The sequence below is a fragment of the Microplitis mediator genome, chromosome 3 (genome assembly GCF_029852145.1).
Source record: "Microplitis mediator isolate UGA2020A chromosome 3, iyMicMedi2.1, whole genome shotgun sequence".
NCBI classification, from domain to species: Eukaryota; Metazoa; Arthropoda; class Insecta; order Hymenoptera; family Braconidae; genus Microplitis; species Microplitis mediator.
In genome coordinates, this window is record NC_079971.1 from 25036614 (window position 1) to 25055383 (window position 18770).

Below are 18770 nucleotides of genomic sequence, written 5' to 3' on the forward strand. Positions count from 1 at the left end.
TCAAAAATATTTTTACATATATTTCATACTTTTTGATACTGTCCGAATCATTTTCTCATGTATTTTGTGTTGAAAATTATCAGGATAATATACATTTTTACTTGTACTCGCGATCGATTCCTTCCGGCGAGTTTCAGGAAATAAACGTCACTAGCGATCACAATGATTTCAAAACGTCGAAGTATGATCCAAGGATACGAACGAAAGTAATAATCCACGGTTACAAATCGGGACCGGAGGAGGATCATTTCATGACTATGAAAGATAATTATTTAAGTGAAGAAGATTACAATGTTTTCTTGGTGGATTGGAAAGTTCTCGCTGATCGTTTTTATCTATCGGCGGTAGCCAATGCTAGAGTAGTTGGGGTATTTTTGGCGCGATTTATTGTCACTTTGAAGGAAGAGGGCATGGACGATATCCATCTGATTGGACACAGTTTAGGTGCTCATGTAGCCGCAGTTGCTGCCCATTACTTGGAAGATCAAAAAGTTTCGAGAATCACGGGATTGGATCCAGCCGGGCCATTATTTGATTCAGTGGGAGAAGACGCAATATTGAGCGCAGAAGATGCTGAGTTTGTCGACGTCTATCATACCAACGCAAAGATTGCAGGCAAGTTTGTTACTTGCGGGCACGTTGATTTCTACTTCAATGGCGGAAAAAGCCAACCCGGATGTGGCGATTTGAATTTCGCTTGCTATCATAGAAGAGCTGTGCATTATTTTGCGGAATCTATAATTTCGTATCATGGTTTTGGGGCCCATCCATGCAATCTAGAAGACCTAAGCAGCTACAAATCCGGAAAATGTTCGTCTAGCCAACCAATGATTCTTGCCGGCGAATATGCTGATAGAGAGTCGACTGGTACTTACAGTGTTGTTACTAATGCGCAAAGTCCTTTTGTACGAGAACCATTCTGGTAGTGTAAAGTTTTATTGTTTTATAATATTACATGTAAAATTATGTTTATTGAGTCAATATGAATGGATAAAGTCAATAATCTGTTATTTAGTTAAGTCATTAATAAATAAACTAATAATAATAATAATAATAATAATAATAATAATAATAATAAAGTAGTAAATAAAAACCTAGAAAAATTGTTAAGTCAAATCAGAATATTTAGTATGCAGTTGGTATAAATTTTATCTGTTGCTTCGTCAAAATTACATTGCACCTTGTAAATTCTGTTGGATGTATTTCAAAAATTTTTTACAGTATCGGTAATTTGTACAATAGTTCCATACTGTCCTCATGTTACTATGACATAGTAATTTTTCTATAAATTTTTGATGCAATAAATACCGTAAAATTATCTGCGTGTATCCCTGATTAAACAACTGAATTTGACCGAATTAAAAATTTTAATTCTGTTATTTTCTGTCGAATTCTGCAAAACAGAATTGAAAATTTGAATTTGAATTAAACAGAATAAAACCGATTTAAAAATTTCAAATTCGTTTTGATTCAGTTTAATTCGGATTCAGAACCAGAAATTGGAGAATTATTTTCGAATTAATCAGAATCAAACCGAATTATTCAAATTCGTTTTAATTCAGTTTAATTCGGATTCAGAACCATAAATTGGATAATTATTTTCGAATTAATCAGAATCAAACCGAATAGAATTATTCAAATTCGTTTTAATTTGGAAAAATTCTGGTTTTCCTGCCGAATTAGACAGAATTCATTTTTAAGTTAGGTACCGAATTAACAGAATTTATCTGAATTAAATAGAGTTAAAAATTTAATTCTGTTTAATTCGATCGAATTTAGTTGTTTAATCAGGGATGTGACATTCATGGCTAATTTCTATTATATGTAACCATGTGTAGTAATTTATGTCTTCCATATATACCCTTTACCAAATGATAATAAAATCATTTGGTAAAGTTAAGAAAATATTTATTTAATGGACACCTCAACTATTTTATAGTGCCAACGAATCCAAATATTAAAGCAAAATATTATTATATTAACTCTAATAAATATTACTTAGACACAAAAAAATATATTCATTTAGAATAAATATATATATTTGTTCGAGGTTAATAAATATATATTTGAACCTAATGATTATTAATTTAAAAGTTATGGTGTTAGGCAGCAGCAGCGGGAGTAGTTCGGTGCTCGCCACTAGATCGCGCCCACCATTTGTGGTGTCCCTGGTAAGATACTTGTTTCAGAGTTTTTATATTCCGAGCTTGAAGCATTTATGGGACGAGTTATCGGCTGAAAATTAGCAGAGTGACGATAACCTTCTTTTGATAGTAATATAGAGGTATCCTGTATTACACTATGACGTAACAACAACTTAATCGATATTAAAAATACAAAAACGTCAACTGCAGAAAAAACTATTGTTTATCGAGGATACACGTGGTACAATTATCTGCCTAAAAATATTAGAATGGAAACAAAGCTGGCAAATTTCAAATGTCTATTAAAATACTACATAAGGAATAACACGGAGATTTAATCTATATTAAATTAAATTTTTTAACCTAATTGTAGTCATGATTGTATCAGAAAGTAAATTATTTTATTATTATCTTATGTTAATTTTACCTTATTTTGATCTTGAAGAAATTAATATATATGTATATAAAGTAGCTAACGCTAATAAAGAAACACATTACATTACATTAATGTTTTCCTGACTAATTTTTGTCATAGTATAAAAAAAAGTCCGTGTCAAGGAAATAAATTATTTTTCTAAACATGCATTTATTTAAGTGTTAAATAAATATACTGTCATTTTAAAATAATATTTAATTATTATTAATAACTCATTCTCTAAGGATCACTCCTATATTTCATTATGACTACTTTGTTAGCTCTACAGGTAATCAATTTGATTTTATGCTTGCTACTAAACACGTAATTATCTTTACTGAATATTTTATAGTTTCTAATAATTTGTTCTGTTGGTGGATTATAAAATATTTAGTTAAAACAACCAAAGATATGATTGGCAATAGGCAATCAAATCATTTTCTTGTCATCACTAAAATTTAGTTGTCAGGAGAAAATTTTTTCTCAGTCTATGATGAAAATGAATGCATTATGTTTGAGAAAATTTACCTTAGGCTAAATTATACAAATAAACGTGTCCATTTTTATTCACTAGTCTTGTTTTTTTTTTTTTTTTTTCTAATCAGTAAAATTTCAAGTAATAAACCCTGCGGGCAATTTAAAATATACGTCAGGCTGACGATATCGTCAATGATATCTTTATCTACGTAGTAAGTAAAATCATGTATATAAACACCGGCTTCAGTCCGTTATTATCAGTGGTAATAAAAACATCTAGTGCGCAGAAAGTCAATATCTCAACAAAAAACGTTAAAAATAAATAACGTATTGGTGAAGAAAAAGAAAAAATAATACGCGGCCAAAATGTATTGTAAAAAAAATTTTTTTAATATTTCCACATATATATACTATTATTTAATACTATTTGTGTCATTGTCTTACGTATTTTGCAATGACTCGTTTGAAAAAGAAATTCGCGTTAAACGCAATGCGATATCTTATAGCGATGATATAAATTTTTATTTATTCACGCAAAATAATACTTGGGATCCACAAAAACTAATAATTGATAAAAATTACAATAATTTCAACGAAACGAATCTGAATCCCAGTAATCCAACGAAAATAATAGTGCACGGTTTCAATTCGGGAATGGATCTAAATGTTCTTGTTGATATAAAAGATAATTATTTGTTGAAAAGTGACTTAAATGTAATCGCAGTTGATTGGGAAAATCTTTCTGGAGGTTCATATTTAACAGCGATAGCAAATTCGCGAATTGTCGGGGTTTATTTGGCGAGGATGATTGTCCACTTGCAGATGCAGGGTTTCAAAGACATCCACGCGATTGGGTTCAGTTTGGGAGCCCATGTGCCAGCAGTAGCTGCCAATTACTTGGGCAAATATAAAATTTCGAGGATTACGGGATTGGATCCAGCAGGGCCGTTTTTTACATTCGTGGGATCGGATGCGGTATTGGATCCTGAAGACGCCGAATTTGTGGACGTCTTCCATACCAACGCTAAGGTCCAAGGGATGTATCGTAGGAGTGGACACGTCGATTTCTACTTTAATCAAGGGACGAGCCAACCCGGATGTAAAGATATGGACTTTAACTGCTATCATAGCAGAGCCGCGACTTATTTCGCGGAATCTATAATTTCGACCGAAGGTTTTTGGGGCCGCCCATGCAATCTGGAAGACCTAAGCAGCTACAAATCCGGAAAATGTTCATCTAGCTATCCAATGATTCTTGCCGGGGAATATGTTGATAAAAATTCAACTGGTTCTTATAGTGTTGTTACTAATTCTCAAAGTCCTTTTGCAAAAGGACGTTACTGATCATATGAAAATTTTATTGTATTATATATATAATATTACATGTAAAAATCTATTAGCTAATAATTTAATATTCAAAATAAAAAGCGGGAGTTTCAAAAATTAAAATCCAGCGTTAAATTGTAGCTTATTTGTAATTTTTTCAGTCCAATTATACTCTCTAAATATGAATTCGTGATTTTTCACTATTTTTAAGTGAATATTCACTAATTGTCAATGCTACAATCGTACCACGCAGAATTAGTGAATATTCACTAAATGAATATGTGAATATTGGAATTCACTGATTTGATAAGTGAATATGAGAATCCACTAAATTGAAAAGTGAATATGGGAATCCACTGATTTCATCGGTGGAAATAAATATTATATTGCGAAAAAAAATATAAGACACTTGTAATTAGATCCAAAATGTGATTAATGTATTAGAATCATTACTTAGAGGGAGTATACATGATTTTGATTGATGAAAAAATCCCGGTAACTGCTGGGCTCGAACCTGCATCCTTCCGATTCAAAGTCTTTGATGCTATCCACTGCGCTGGCCTACGCATGTGATCGCGTGAGTGTAAATAGTAAATTCGTTATGATACCAAACAATAACTGATGAAGAAATAAAAAATCCGTGATGTTATGATTGACGTACTCTTCATTTAAATATATTATTGTTCTGTACTTCTATTTTTTTTATTTTGAAAGTTTTTTATCAAAATTTTTAAAAATAGCACCATAATTATTAATTATATTTATATCTAGTAAAATATTTAATTATTTGCTAGTTAAAGTTACTAGTGAAATTGTGAAATTCATAAATTAAGAAGTGAATAACAGTTTCACTTGTAGAAATTATGAAAATATCGCTAGTTCAGTAGTGAAAATCACTAATTTTCTAGTGGAAATTATAGTACTAAATTTATTAGTGAGAATTCACTAATTTGTTATTTAAATACACTGATTATGAAGTAAATACTGCTTCACTAACGTAATTAATGTAATTTCCACTAATTCATGTTTAGAGAGTAAGTTAACAATAATTAAAGTCACCTTATCAAAAAAATTAAAGTGGGGATCGATCTTAGATTCTCATGAAGATTCCCATATGATTTCCTCTATCAATCCAGTGTAGATTCTTACATCGATTTCCATGGGTATCCACACCATGCAAAAATCCGTATGGGAACCTTGTCCAGATTTCTATGTGAATTTCTCATAACGAAATCAGATAGACTTCCATATGGTTTCCTATAGGCATCTGGTCAAGATTTAAACTTTTAAACGCTTCGCGCTTTATGTGTGCAATTAATGTTTAGATAAAATCCTTGTAACGACAGCTCATTATTTAACTATATACATTTATTTTATTTTATACAGAATACATTTTAATTTTTACAAAGTTAACATTCTATCACGCAGGAACACTGCAATAATGCCCCCAAATACCTGACTTAGCGCACCACATACTGCAGCAATCCTCATGTAGTGTACACTGCAAAATTAATTATTGAGTATTATTTTGACAAGCCGATATTAGAAGTAGACAATCAGCAAATAATAATTTTTTTCCGAGTAACTCTCCGATTACTGATTAACTTCCGATCGGATTCATTCGGAACTTTTCGATTAAATCCGATTTGAATTTTCTAATCGGAATTTTTTAGCTACTTCGAGTTTAAAAAAAAATATATTGGAGTCTAAAGTCCCCGCATTTTACCGTAAACTGCGGCAACTCTATGGCAAATTTTCCGAATTTCACGGCAATTTACAGTAATATACCTCAGATTATGGTAAAATACAGTAATTTACTGTAATTTGCAGCATTTTTACCGTTTCCTGGCCGATCCAAATTACGTTGATTACCGTAATTTACTGTGATTTACGCTATATTCGGAAGAATTACGGTATTTTACGGGCAAATGCTGTAATTTACGGTAACAATAGGGTAGTTTACGGTAAACATACGAAATTTTAGGGAAAAATTACGGTATTTCACAGCCAAAGTAAGTAATTTTTACCGCAAATTTGCAGTGAGAGAACGGTAATTTACCGTAAATTGTGACAAGCCTGTGGTATTTTACCGTAAAGTGAAGTATTATACTGTAAAATCTGTAGAATAAAAAATTATAAGGTGATTGCCATAAAAATACCGTCTTTTCTATAAATTGCGGTAAATTTCGGCAAAAACGCAATAAATTACCGTAACTTGGATCCGACAGGATAACTACCGTGTGCTTTTTGATTTAGTCTCGTTTTTACAGTGCGATACTTTACCATGCGGCAAAATACCGCAGGCTTGCCATAATTTGACAGTAAATTATCGTTCTTTTACCGCAAATTTACGACAAAAATGTACATTTACCGTAAAATACCTTAATTTACCGTAATTCAAACCCGCCAGGATTCCATCTACCCAAATATTATTATAACTTTGTACACTTACTCGGCCCAAAAATTTTTTGCAGTGTCCATTAGTAATAATATCTATCCTGGACTGGATGTGATCCAGCAATTGCCTCAATCCTTCGTCTGATGCGAGAACGCAAGAGTCCATCAAAGTAACGATCACCATAATTCCAAATACTGCGACAAGTATTTTCGACATTTTTAATCCCAACTGTTGCTTTCAATTCTATTCTATTTAAATTATATAAATTTATATACTTTGTAATCTGAATATTCAATATAAGCTCCCACTTACTCATATATTTAAATGCTGTCAATTACTTACCTAATTTACGAAGCTGTCGGGGAACAGAGCGGAGTTTAATAAAATACTTAATCGTGTTCGGTATTTTAAGGAAATCTTTATCTCCATAAAATAAAAAAACAAAAAACGGAAGACGTCAAGTTCGAAGAAAATTTGCCTGCAGTATTATAATTGACGTAAGTAGTCTAATTAATTACGTATGTAGGACAAAAATAAATTTTCGTCTTCTACTAATTACAAAAAATTAAAGTAATTAATGCGCTAATGCATTTAATTGAACCGCAGGCTGTCGATGACGTTAATTGTATCATTGTATCTGTGCAATTATTGAAATACAGTCAAATCGCGTTATAAGTCCGCCTATAGGGATATAGGGGAATATAATTCTAAGAATTCCTGTACCCCCACTTCTGGTCAGCAATTGAACAACTAAACTCACACTTTCCTCACTAGTATTATATAAATACTTGCATCAGTCAGTATTTGCAATTAGTTCTACTAGCCATAACTAGTGCGCAAGTCGACAATTCAACGAAAATTTTTATTAGTGAAAATAAAAAAAAAAGTACGTGGCCACAATGTATTTTAAAAATATTTTTACATATATTTCATACTTTTTGATACTGTCTGAATCATTTTCTCATGTATTTTGTGATGAAAATTATCAGGATAATATACATTTTTTTTTGTCGACGCGATCTCTTGGTCCCTACTTGCAGAAAGTAACCGTCAGTAAAAATTACAATAATTTGGCATCGTCGGATTTTGATCCGAATAAACCAACGAAAGTAATAATCCACGGTTACAAATCGGAGCCATGGAAGCCTCATTTCGTGACTATGAGAGATCGATATTTAAGCGTAGGTGATTATAATATTTTCTTCGTGGATTGGAGAGTTCTTGCTGATCGTTTTTATCTATCGGCGGTAGCCAATGCTAGAGTAGTTGGGGTATTTTTGGCGAGATTTATTGTCGCTATGAAACTAGAGGGGGCGGAAAATATCCATCTAATTGGACACAGTTTAGGTGCTCAAATAGCCGCAGTTGCTGCCGATTACTTGTCTTATTATAGAGTTTCAAGAATCACGGGATTGGATCCAGCTAAGCCATTATTTGAGGCAGTGGGAAAAGACGCAGTATTGAACGCTGAAGACGCTGATTTCGTCGACGTCTATCATACCAATGCAAAGCTTGCAGGCGAGTATGTCACTTGTGGGGATGTTGATTTCTACTTCAATGGCGGAAGGAGCCAACCCGGATGTGGCGATTTGAATTTCGCTTGCTATCATAGGAGAGCTGTGCATTACTTTTCGGAATCTATAATTTCGGATGAAGGTTTTTGGGCCCATCCATGCAATCTGGATGACCTAAGCAGCTACGAATCCGGAAAATGTTCGACTAGCGATCCAATAATTCTTGCCGGCGAATATGTTGATAAAAGTTCGACTGGTACTTACAGTGTTGTTACTAATGCTCAAAGTCCTTTTGCACGAGGGCCATTCTGGTAGTGTAAAGTTTTATTGTTTTATAATATTACATGTAAAATTATGTTTATTAAGTCAATATGAATGGACAAAGTCAATAATGTGTTATTTAGTTAAGTCATTAATAAATAAACCAATAATAATAATAATAATAATAATAATAATAATAATAATAATAATAATAATAATAATAATAATAATAATAATAATAATAATAATAATAATAATAATAATAATAATAATAATAATAATAATAATAATAATAATAATAATAATAATAATAATAATAATAATAATAATAATAATAATAATAATAATAATAATAATAATAATAATAATAATAATAATAATAATAATAATAATAATAATAATAATAATAATAATAATAGAACCTGGTTACTAGATAATTGTTTTTAATTATTTACAAAATCACATCACTTCCTATTTCCATCAATAAGTTATCACTCGTGAAAAATGATTAATGTATGCCCATATATAAAACATATATATTTATATCATACATTGTCCATATGTGACTTATATATGCTCCAAACATGCTGTATGTATGTTAGATATGTGATTCATATACAATCCATACGAGCGTATATAAAGCACATATGTGACTTTCATGGCCAACTTCTATTATATATCCAGTCCTCGGCAGACCACCGAGTTAAACAAGCCGAAAAATGGCCACTTTCGATTATTGCATAGACGAATTCAGAACAAAATTCGGTGACATGAATTATCACTGGGAAACGAATTTAGTCCATGAAAACTTAAAAAGAAGTTATATAGCAAGTCTACAAAAGATCGACCGCGAGTGAGTGCAATTCAAACACCACTATAATCAAAGAGGCATCGGCGTTACAACGAAATACGAAGTAATTATCGTATTATTCGACGGAACAGAAGAACACTTAGCCGACGGTGAAATGAGAACCGGAATTAGTAAGTGCAAAAAATTAATCAGTGTCCTTAATTCATTTCAAAATGTATACCTTAGAGGAGATTTATTCAATTTTCGTGTTATAATAAATGAAAATTGCACTGATAGAAAAAACAGGTTTTCGGAACTAAGAAAACGAAGTGAAAAAACACCTCAGCTATAGGTTTGTAGTATCTGTAACTAAAGTGTAATAGTAAACAGTACTACAATAAAGTAGTCGAAAAAGTAATCAAGTCATATCAACCAATTGAACATAGTCATTCAGATTATGTGTATATATTGTCTTTCGGAATTTTATTTTGATTCATAAACCATTTTTTTTTTTTTTTGTTAACTGGAGAGTATTTTTTTTTTTTTTTTTCTTAAGAAAAATTATTCAAGGAATTATTAATGTCAATATGTATTTAAGAATATACTATATGACTACCAAAACAGGTGCTTGTCACTCTGTCAAATAACAGAAGAATATCTACACCAGAAGTGTCTTCAAGTATCGAATATAAAAACTCTGAAATACCTATCTAACCAGGGACAGCACATAAGTTGGTCGACCATCTAGCGGCGAGCACTGAACTACTTCCGCTGCTGCTTGGCACCGGTGACTTTTTCTTCTTCTATATACATCTTCTCCCAACAAATTTTCCTCTTAAGTCTTTTACATTAAAAATAAAAGACAATAAAAAAAAAAAATTGACAAAATGTAGATATCACTAGTCGTCAGCATTTTTTCGGAAACGAATTTCTATTGTATCTTCCAAAGACCAGTTTTTTTTTTTTTTTTTAACTTCCCGCTAAGAAAATCGACGATTTTCGAAAAATTGGGAAATTATTGTTTTCACCCCGATTTTCGAAAGTCGAGTTTCCATCAGATGTCGACGTTTTGAGGTCCTAGGAAGCTATTCTGACTATTTTTAGAATGATGTCCGAGTGTATGTATGTATGTGTATGTGTGTGTGTGTGTGTGTGTGTGTGTGTGTGTGTGTGTGTGTGTGTGTGTGTGTGTGTGTGTGTGTGTGTGTGTGTGTGTGTGTGTGTGTGTGTGTGTGTGTGTAAACTCTTTGTAACTTACTCGGCCCAAAAATTTTCTGCAGTGTCCATTAGTAATAATATCTATCCTGGACTGGATGTCATCCAGCAATTGCCTCAATCCTTCGTCTTAAAATTGACACTAGAGGACACTCGGGTGTTTTTCAACACTCAAATTTTGGCGGTAAATTCAAATAATTTTTTTGAAATATTGTATTTAAAACTCGCGCCATACTAAAAAATTAAAATGGCGATAGCGCCCCGGGCTACGGTGTAGTTAATCCGAACACATCATAAGAATATCCTTTTCACCTTTAAAATTAAATCCCCTTTTCTAGGAATTATATTTAATGAATGATAATATATATAATGCAATAATAAAATATTATCCAGTTCTCGGCAGACCACCGGTTTAACTGTTTCAATAAATGGCCACGTTCGATTTTGAGATAAAGAACTTTAGAGAAAAATTCATGGATCCAAATTATCACTGGGAAACGAATTTATCCCATGATAATTTAAAAAGAAGTTACATAGGAAGTCTACAGAAAATCGATTGCGAGTGGGTGCAGTTTAAAATTGCACCCCAATTCAACGAAAGACATATCGGCGTTACGACCGATTACAAAGTATTAGTCGTATTATTTGACGGGACAGAAGAGAAATTAGCCCATGGCGTAATGAGAACCGGGATTAGTAAATGTAAGAAGTTAATAAGTGTCACCCCTGTGGAAAAGGTCTTATAAAATCTCATAAATAAAATTGGCTATGAGTTTTCGAAAAATGTAAAGTTTACAATTGAGTAGATTTTGGAAATGAATAAGATTGTATGAGACGATTTCGGAAGTAATCATACAAGATTTGATACTGAATAATCAATGTGATTACAGTAATTTTCCATATAGTAACGAAAAAATTTATGAGATTGATTGAGGTTTATATGCTTAATTATTGAATTTTTTAGCATGAATTCAAAAAGTTTTTATTATGTATACTCAAGAATATTTGTATGAGTATTTATAAACAGGTACTTGTTGATCTGTTAAATGACAGAGAAGTATTCGAATAAAATCGTATTGAAATTTGGAATATAACACTTCTGAAATAAATGTCTTACCAGGGACACTACAAATCGTAGGCGCGATCTCGTGGCGAGCACCGAACTACTCCCGCTGCTGCTGCCTAGCACCGGTGACTTTCCCCTTCTCCATATCGATCTTTTCTCCCGAGAAATTTTTTCTCTTGGCTTAAGCAACTTTTGTTATTTTGGTCGGAGAATACAAAAATACTTGCGTGAAAAGAATAGTACTTGTTCCGAGAAATTTTATTCTGTTTAACCAAAAAAATGCAATATCGCTACAAAAAAATAATGTATCTTGCACCAAAAAAAAAAAAAAAAATGGGGCAAGATACATTACTGGGTTTGTAAAAAATCACATAAAAACTTATATTTTCACTCATCTCCGAACAGTTAAAATATTCAAAGTACAAGAAAAAGTGATAATATTAGTATTTTTGGTGTAAATTCTTATAAAAAAAAAAATGAAGTTAAGCAATTATTTTTGAATGAATCTGATAAAATTAATATTTTATGTGAATGGAAATTATTTATAAAATCTCATAAGTACTCCATAATATTTTATAAGTAATAGCCTTCTAACTAAAACTTACAAAAACTCAGAAATCACATAGCTTTTAAATTAAAATTAAATCTTTTAAGTTTTTACAAGTTAATTCGATTATAGATTTTCTTACTAATTCTCATAAAATTTTTATGAGAAAAAGGTCTGCATTTGTCCAAGTGATTCCTGATTCAGTCTCATAAAATTTCGAAGAAATACATGTTAAATATTTTCTCATAAAATATGACAAATATTTTATGATATTCAATAAGATATTATCTCCTAGGATAACTCTTACTAAAACTTATAAATTCTGAAAATTTCGTATAAAAAAATAATCCTATTGAGATTTTGTAAGTATTATAACATCGGAATTCGCCTGATCAATTCTTATTGAAAATACATTAGAATAAACTGTAACAATCTTATAGAAGTGAAAGTACTTATTCAATCTCATAATCGTTGGCGGAATTCGAGTCACAAAATCTCATAAATTGAAAAATCTTACTCATTCTTTTAAAAATCTAGTACGGAAATCATGATAGGAAAACATCAAAAGCTTTGACTCATAGATTCTCATGAAAATTCATATGAGAATTTTTTTAAATCTCATAGATATTTTTGAAGCTCATAGACACTTTACTTTATTCACTTCACCATCCGATAGTGGTCGTAGATTTCGAGCGAATTGAATTTTAAGGTTGCATCGGCTGTCCCTCCAATAAGACAGCAAATATACATCGACTACTGTCGTTCACTTTTCTGACTATGATATGAGTGCAAGTTGACCGAAGGTACACCGCGAAAATTGCTTTTAACCTTTTGCTGGCAATTTAGCATCCGATTCTGCCCGCAGATGTCAGTCAAGTTGAGTTTTTAAGTTGATGACAATTTGCTGCTAAAATTACTATCAGGATGTCAATTATCTACTTTTTACGTTACACTAACGGCGATGAAATGCGGCAGCAAATTGACGCCAAGTTACCGTCAATTTGGTTACCAGGGCAGAAATGAAAATTTTAAATTCGAACTGGAAAAAATTTTTTTTCAAATTACGCAAAAAAAAAAAATTGCCAATAATTTATGGGTAATTTTGACAGCAATTTTTATTTGGTTTTCCCTCAAGTTCATTATTTTTAGATTTTCAAAAATTTTAAGCCGTTTTAAAATTTATAATTCAATGTCGCTTAAATATACGACAAATTCGTATTTATAGAAAATCTCTCTTACTAAACAGAGTTTATTAATGTCTATATATGGTATGTATTTAATAAAGGACATGAATTTTAGTGCTTTTAGTTTCGGATCATAATCCTTTTGATGTTAACTCACTAAAGCCGATCCTTAACTGAGTACCGGAGCTTAAGTTCCCGCATTTCCAACCCACACGTAAATATATTTAGTTCAGAGCGATTTCTACATCAAGGGATAAACTCTTATTTTATAATTTTATATTATTTTGTTTTATATATTTCCCTAATGAGCTTGTATTCATATATTTTTATATAATTCACATTAATTTTGAGTCACAAAAAAATATTGAAAACTCCAAGTTGACTTAAAATTAAAATTGTGCCTCAACTACTAGACTTATCAAAAAATTAAATGAAATCTTTTTCGTAGGAAATTTAATTTCCTACAAAATTACATCTCACCATTTTTCTCATATCTTTGATAGTTTGTCCAGAATCTGCAGTTGAAGTTCAAAAAATTTTTTCACCTAATTTTTTTTCCCATTTTAAATATTTCGTCTTCAAAATTATATTTCAGCTAAACTATAACAGATACGAAAAAAATAAATTAGTACAAATTTGTAGAGAATTAAATTTCCTACAAAAAATGTTCCCTTATATTTTTCCATATTCTCAATAGTTTACGAGTTATCGCAACTCAAAGGTAAATAAAAAAAAAAAAAAAAAATTCTTAGAGATAAAAATTTATAAAAAAACATTTTTTAAAAAAAGTATACAAATGTCCTGATTATATATAATATATATGAGTATATATATTGTATATATTTACAGGGTAAGTAGAAGTTATTTTTATGAATAATAATAATAATTAAAATATCATTAATTATCTTAATAATTTTATTTATTTATTTCTGTTCATACTTATACAAATATATACTCTATATATATATATTTAGAGGTTTGGAGGTTTTACAAAACTTCCCTCTTGAATCGCGTGTCCCGTACCCTCTTTTTTCAACCCCCACGGATTATTAACTGCACGCGGAATAACCAACGAGGATTAACGGAAGTATAATGCCAAATCGACGGAAATATTTATTTTATTTTTTACTTTTACCTCTCCCTCATATTTATTATTTTTTCACTTCCTTTCATCTCTTTCCCTATTTATTAATTTTTTTATTTTTTATGTTCTTCTATTTCTCTTTTGACTTCGGATTACTCGCCACGATGCCATGCGGCACGAAAACAAAAATATTTTATAAATACATATATATATATATATATATATCGTCTTTCGCAACGGTCATTATTACAATTATTATTGTTACCATTAATTTAAAAATTTCTCTAATTATTTATTGGCGGGATAATTTTTTTTTTGAATTTTAAAAAAATTAGTTCATTAATTTTCTTAATGAACTGAAGGGAGTTAATTAAAAGGTCTTTAGTCCTTTACCCTAGAAGCTTAAGACAGGATTTTAATTAGAAGGGTCAAGGATTATGGGTCAGTACTACAGGACTCTGTATATAAGGGGTAGGGCGGACCGCTAAGAAATTAATGAATTTTTGTGGATGGGAAAACGGGTATTTTTTTTTTCTTTTACTGCCATTTAAAGTTTTTTTTATCCAAATTTCCAGTTGCCGTAGAGAAAATTTTTCCCGGGCGTATTGAAAAATTCGTAAAAGACAATTTTGAACTCTCAAAGCTGTACAAAGTTGATGATAAGTCAGTACTGACGATTAGTAACAATTTCGGAGAAAATTTTTTTTAAGGTGGTCCGTTATGCCCGCTATTCCCTTATATGTATATATATATCCTGAAAGCCTAACAATTGGATTTTTAAAAATTAGTCCAGAATTAATTTCTACATTTTTTTTTATTTTCCCGAAATTTTTCTTAAATTTATGAAATATGAAATTATTAAAATTTCATAAATTTGACTTCACGATCAATAGAAAATACTTTTTAGGAAGAAATAAAGAAAATCAAAATTTAAGTCTTTTTATAAAATTTTACAAAATTTCACACTATTAAAAAAAATTTCTATAATTTATGAAACTTCATACGATTTCAATAAATTTTGACTCATTTTTCTCGCATTTTGTCTGTATAAAAGAAAGTGGGGTAAAATGGAACACTATTTTTTAAACTTATGAACACTTTTCTTAAGATGTAATTTCTCACTTTCCCCCCTCTCCTCCTTCCTAACACTTTCCTCTATAAATATATATATATATATATATTAGGGTGGTAGTTGAAAATTAAATTTTCTCAGGCGCCCCATAAAAAGCTTCTTTTTAGTGAAAAAATACGTGGGAAATTTGGTTTTTTCGTTTTAAGTAAAAAGAACACGTGCCGCAGAATCAAAGTTCATTTTTCGATACAATCGCGGTTTTTTTTAAATATCTCATGAAATATGCAGATTAAAGGAAAAAGTCATAAGAACAGTTTTGTAGGAAATTAAATTCTTGACAAAAAAGGTCATGTTCATTTTTTTTATAAAACGTGTATTTATGAAGATATTTTAAAAAAACTTTTCTAGATCTTATCAAAACGCTCAATTCATCAGATCTAAAAAATTTTTTTTTAAAATATCTTCATAAATACACGTTTTATTGAAAAAATGAACCAGACCTTTTTTATCAAGAATTTAATTTCCTACAAAACTGTTCTTATGACTTTTTCCTTTAATCTGCATATTTCATGAGATATTTAAAAAAAACCGCGATTGTATCGAAAAATGAACTGATCGTCCTGAGGCACGTGTTCTTTTTACTTGAAATGAAAAAACCAAATTCCCCACGTATTTTTTTACTGAAAAGAAGCTTTTTATGGGGCGCCTGAGAAAATTTAATTTTCAACGACCACCCTAATATATATGTATTTATATATATATATGAAATTGAATTAGAACAGACTGTGTTCTATTATTTTGAATGTTACTCATCAACTCATGACTTTGGTTTTACCCAAATATATTACACACCCAAAATTAATGACTCATTTTCGCTGTAAATTTGATAAAACTTTATTTAATCAATTGAAAATTAAAACATTAACACGTTCAAATTAACTCTTATTACATCCAGTACGTTTATATATTTAATAAACATGACATTTTGAACTCTGAAAAATAAAATTCATAGTTATTAAGGAACCCCATTCTGTCGCACGTCTTCCTCTACCCCTTCCCTTCTTCCTTTATATATATTATATATATTTAAACTTTTCAAAAAAAGTTGACTTATTAAACCCTTTTATAACTTTCGGGTTAATAACAGACGTTATCGGTTTTTAAAATTAATGTTCAAACCACATGAATTCTCAATTGCTCACATTATGCTTGACCACAATGCCCCCGTCCAAATCCACATTTATATAAATACACAAGAATCCGAAAAAAATTCAAAATTTTAAACTAATCTCCAATTTTGAATAAATTCCATTAACCGCCAAATTCAAATTTTGAATTTTTGAATTTTTCGCGCCCTTTTTAGCTTTGAATTTTTTTAGGCTCAGAACCCAAGAAATGAAGGAAATTTTTTTTGCACATTCGACTCCTCGAAAACTGGAATTTGAAATCGTAATTTTTTTCAGTTTTGATGTAAAAAAAAAAAAAAAAATTTAAATTAAAAACTGAGTGTTTGTAATCGGGCCAAGTGTCTAGATGTAAATAATGATGATGATGATGATGAAGATTATAACTGAAAGATGTTGAAATTTATGAGAATAAAGGGGGGAGGGGGAGGGACTCTGAGTGAATATAGTCGCGGGCGTTTGTTCCGAGTCCAACCTACAAACAAGCTCCGCCTCCAGAGCGCGGTGACGTCAAACAAACACTTGTTACGCCTTGGTCCAGCTGTTTACGGGGGATTTACTCTCAAGATGAGATCTGAGACAAAGTTATCATCATTACAATCATCTAAATTCATCTCTTCTCTGATGGGACTCGGAAAATTTCTCATTATTATTTTTTATTTTAAAATACAAAATTATTCGCGGGCGAGCTGCTGGCCGCGATTATGACTCGCGTTATCACTCCCGAATAAAATAGTGGACCCACCGTGGGAATACTGTGATAACAGCTTAACTAGGATATTTATCAATGTAACTATGATACAGTTTTTTATTTGTTGGCTCACTTCCTCTTATTAAAATTCCTTAAATTAGTTTCAGATTTCAATTTTTCGTTTTATCAATTTATCAAAAAATACTTTCGTAAAATCGAAATTGTGACTAAACTATCACTTCTACGGCAAAAATGCATGAAAACATTTTTGTAGCTCATTAAATTTCCTACAAAAAAGGCGTCCGTCAATTTTTTCATAAATCCTATAATTTCACCACAATAATTAATTTAAGTAAACTCTATTTTTAAATCGAATATTTATCCGTTTCGTTCTCAAAATTTTTAAATCAAAATTGCGACCAAACTATCACTCATACCACAAAAATGTATATCAACAATTTTGTAGCTCATTAAATTCCCTACAAAAAAGGTCCTCGAAAATTTTTCTCTAAACCCATTAGTTTTCCCCTAATTTTCCATTAAAACTCAAAACTCATCGAGCTCCAAAATAAAAAAAATTTTTCCAAATTTTAAAATCAAAATTATGACCAACCTATCAGCCATACCACAAAAATGTACATGAACATTTTTGTAGCTTATTAAATTTCCTACAAAAAAGGTCTCAGTAAACTTTTCTCTAAACTCATTAGTTTTCCCTAAATTTTCCATTTAATCATAAGAACTCATCCAGCTCCAAAATAATAAAAAGTTATCCAAATTTTTAAATCAAAATTATGACCAAACTATCAGTCATACCACAAAAATGTACATGAACATTTTTGTAGCTTATTAAATTTCCTACAAAAAAGGTCTCAATAAACTTTTCTCTAAACCCATTAGTTTTCCCAAAATTTTCCATTAAAACTTGAATCTCATCCAGCTCCAAAATAAAAAAACGATTTTCAAATTTCAAATTCAAAGTTATGACCAATCTATCACTCGTACCACAAAAATGTATAAAAACATTTTTGAAGCTCATTCAATTTCCCACAAAAAAGCTCCTTATAAATTTTTCCTAAACTCTTTCATTTCCCCACAATTTCCCAAACTCCAAAACTGGAGTTTAAAAAAAAAATTTTCCCAAAAAAATAAATCACCGCGAATACGGAGCAATAAGCGGGGAAAGGTGCGCTCGGATCAGACAAGTAGGGGAATGTCGAGAACAGACGGGAGTGAGACTACAACACAAGTGTATCATGTCTGTTACTACTGACGCACACACGCATTCTACTTACACACACTCGCACCCACACCCACACCTACACACTCACACTCTCTATCCAGCAGATAGAGTAGACTGAGCATAACAGGGGAAGCTGAGCACAGAGTAGACACACCGTAA

General features: G+C 30.8%; 3 protein-coding genes across 3 annotated transcripts; all 3 read left to right on the plus strand.

The window, feature by feature from the left end:
- Positions 1 to 257: 257 nt before the first annotated feature.
- Positions 258 to 926, plus strand: LOC130666003 (pancreatic lipase-related protein 3-like). The gene has a single exon (XM_057466634.1). It carries the CDS (start codon positions 258 to 260, stop codon positions 924 to 926), a length of 669 nt encoding a protein of 222 aa, XP_057322617.1.
- A 2376-nt stretch (positions 927 to 3302) lies between these two features.
- On the plus strand, positions 3303 to 4464 carry LOC130665370 (pancreatic lipase-related protein 2-like). Its single transcript, XM_057465707.1, has one exon. The coding sequence runs from the start codon at positions 3403 to 3405 to the stop codon at positions 4378 to 4380; it is 978 nt and encodes a 325-aa protein (XP_057321690.1). The 5' UTR covers positions 3303 to 3402; the 3' UTR covers positions 4381 to 4464.
- A 2881-nt stretch (positions 4465 to 7345) lies between these two features.
- LOC130666004 (pancreatic lipase-related protein 2-like) lies at positions 7346 to 8589 on the plus strand. Its single transcript, XM_057466635.1, has 2 exons — positions 7346 to 7393; positions 7750 to 8589. Exons 1-2 carry the CDS (start codon positions 7346 to 7348, stop codon positions 8587 to 8589), a joined length of 888 nt encoding a protein of 295 aa, XP_057322618.1.
- Positions 8590 to 18770: the final 10181 nt, after the last annotated feature.

Coding starts and splice junctions, on each gene's coding strand:
- LOC130666003 (XM_057466634.1), top strand. CDS start 258: ATGAAAGATAATTATTTAAGTGAAGAAGATTACAATGTTTTCTTGGTG.
- LOC130666004 (XM_057466635.1), top strand. CDS start 7,346: ATGCATTTAATTGAACCGCAGGCTGTCGATGACGTTAATTGTATCATT. Junction 7,394..7,749: donor ATGACGTTAATTGTATCATT/GTATCTGTGCAA, acceptor GAAAATTATCAG/GATAATATACATTTTTTTTT.
- LOC130665370 (XM_057465707.1), top strand. CDS start 3,403: ATGTATTGTAAAAAAAATTTTTTTAATATTTCCACATATATATACTAT.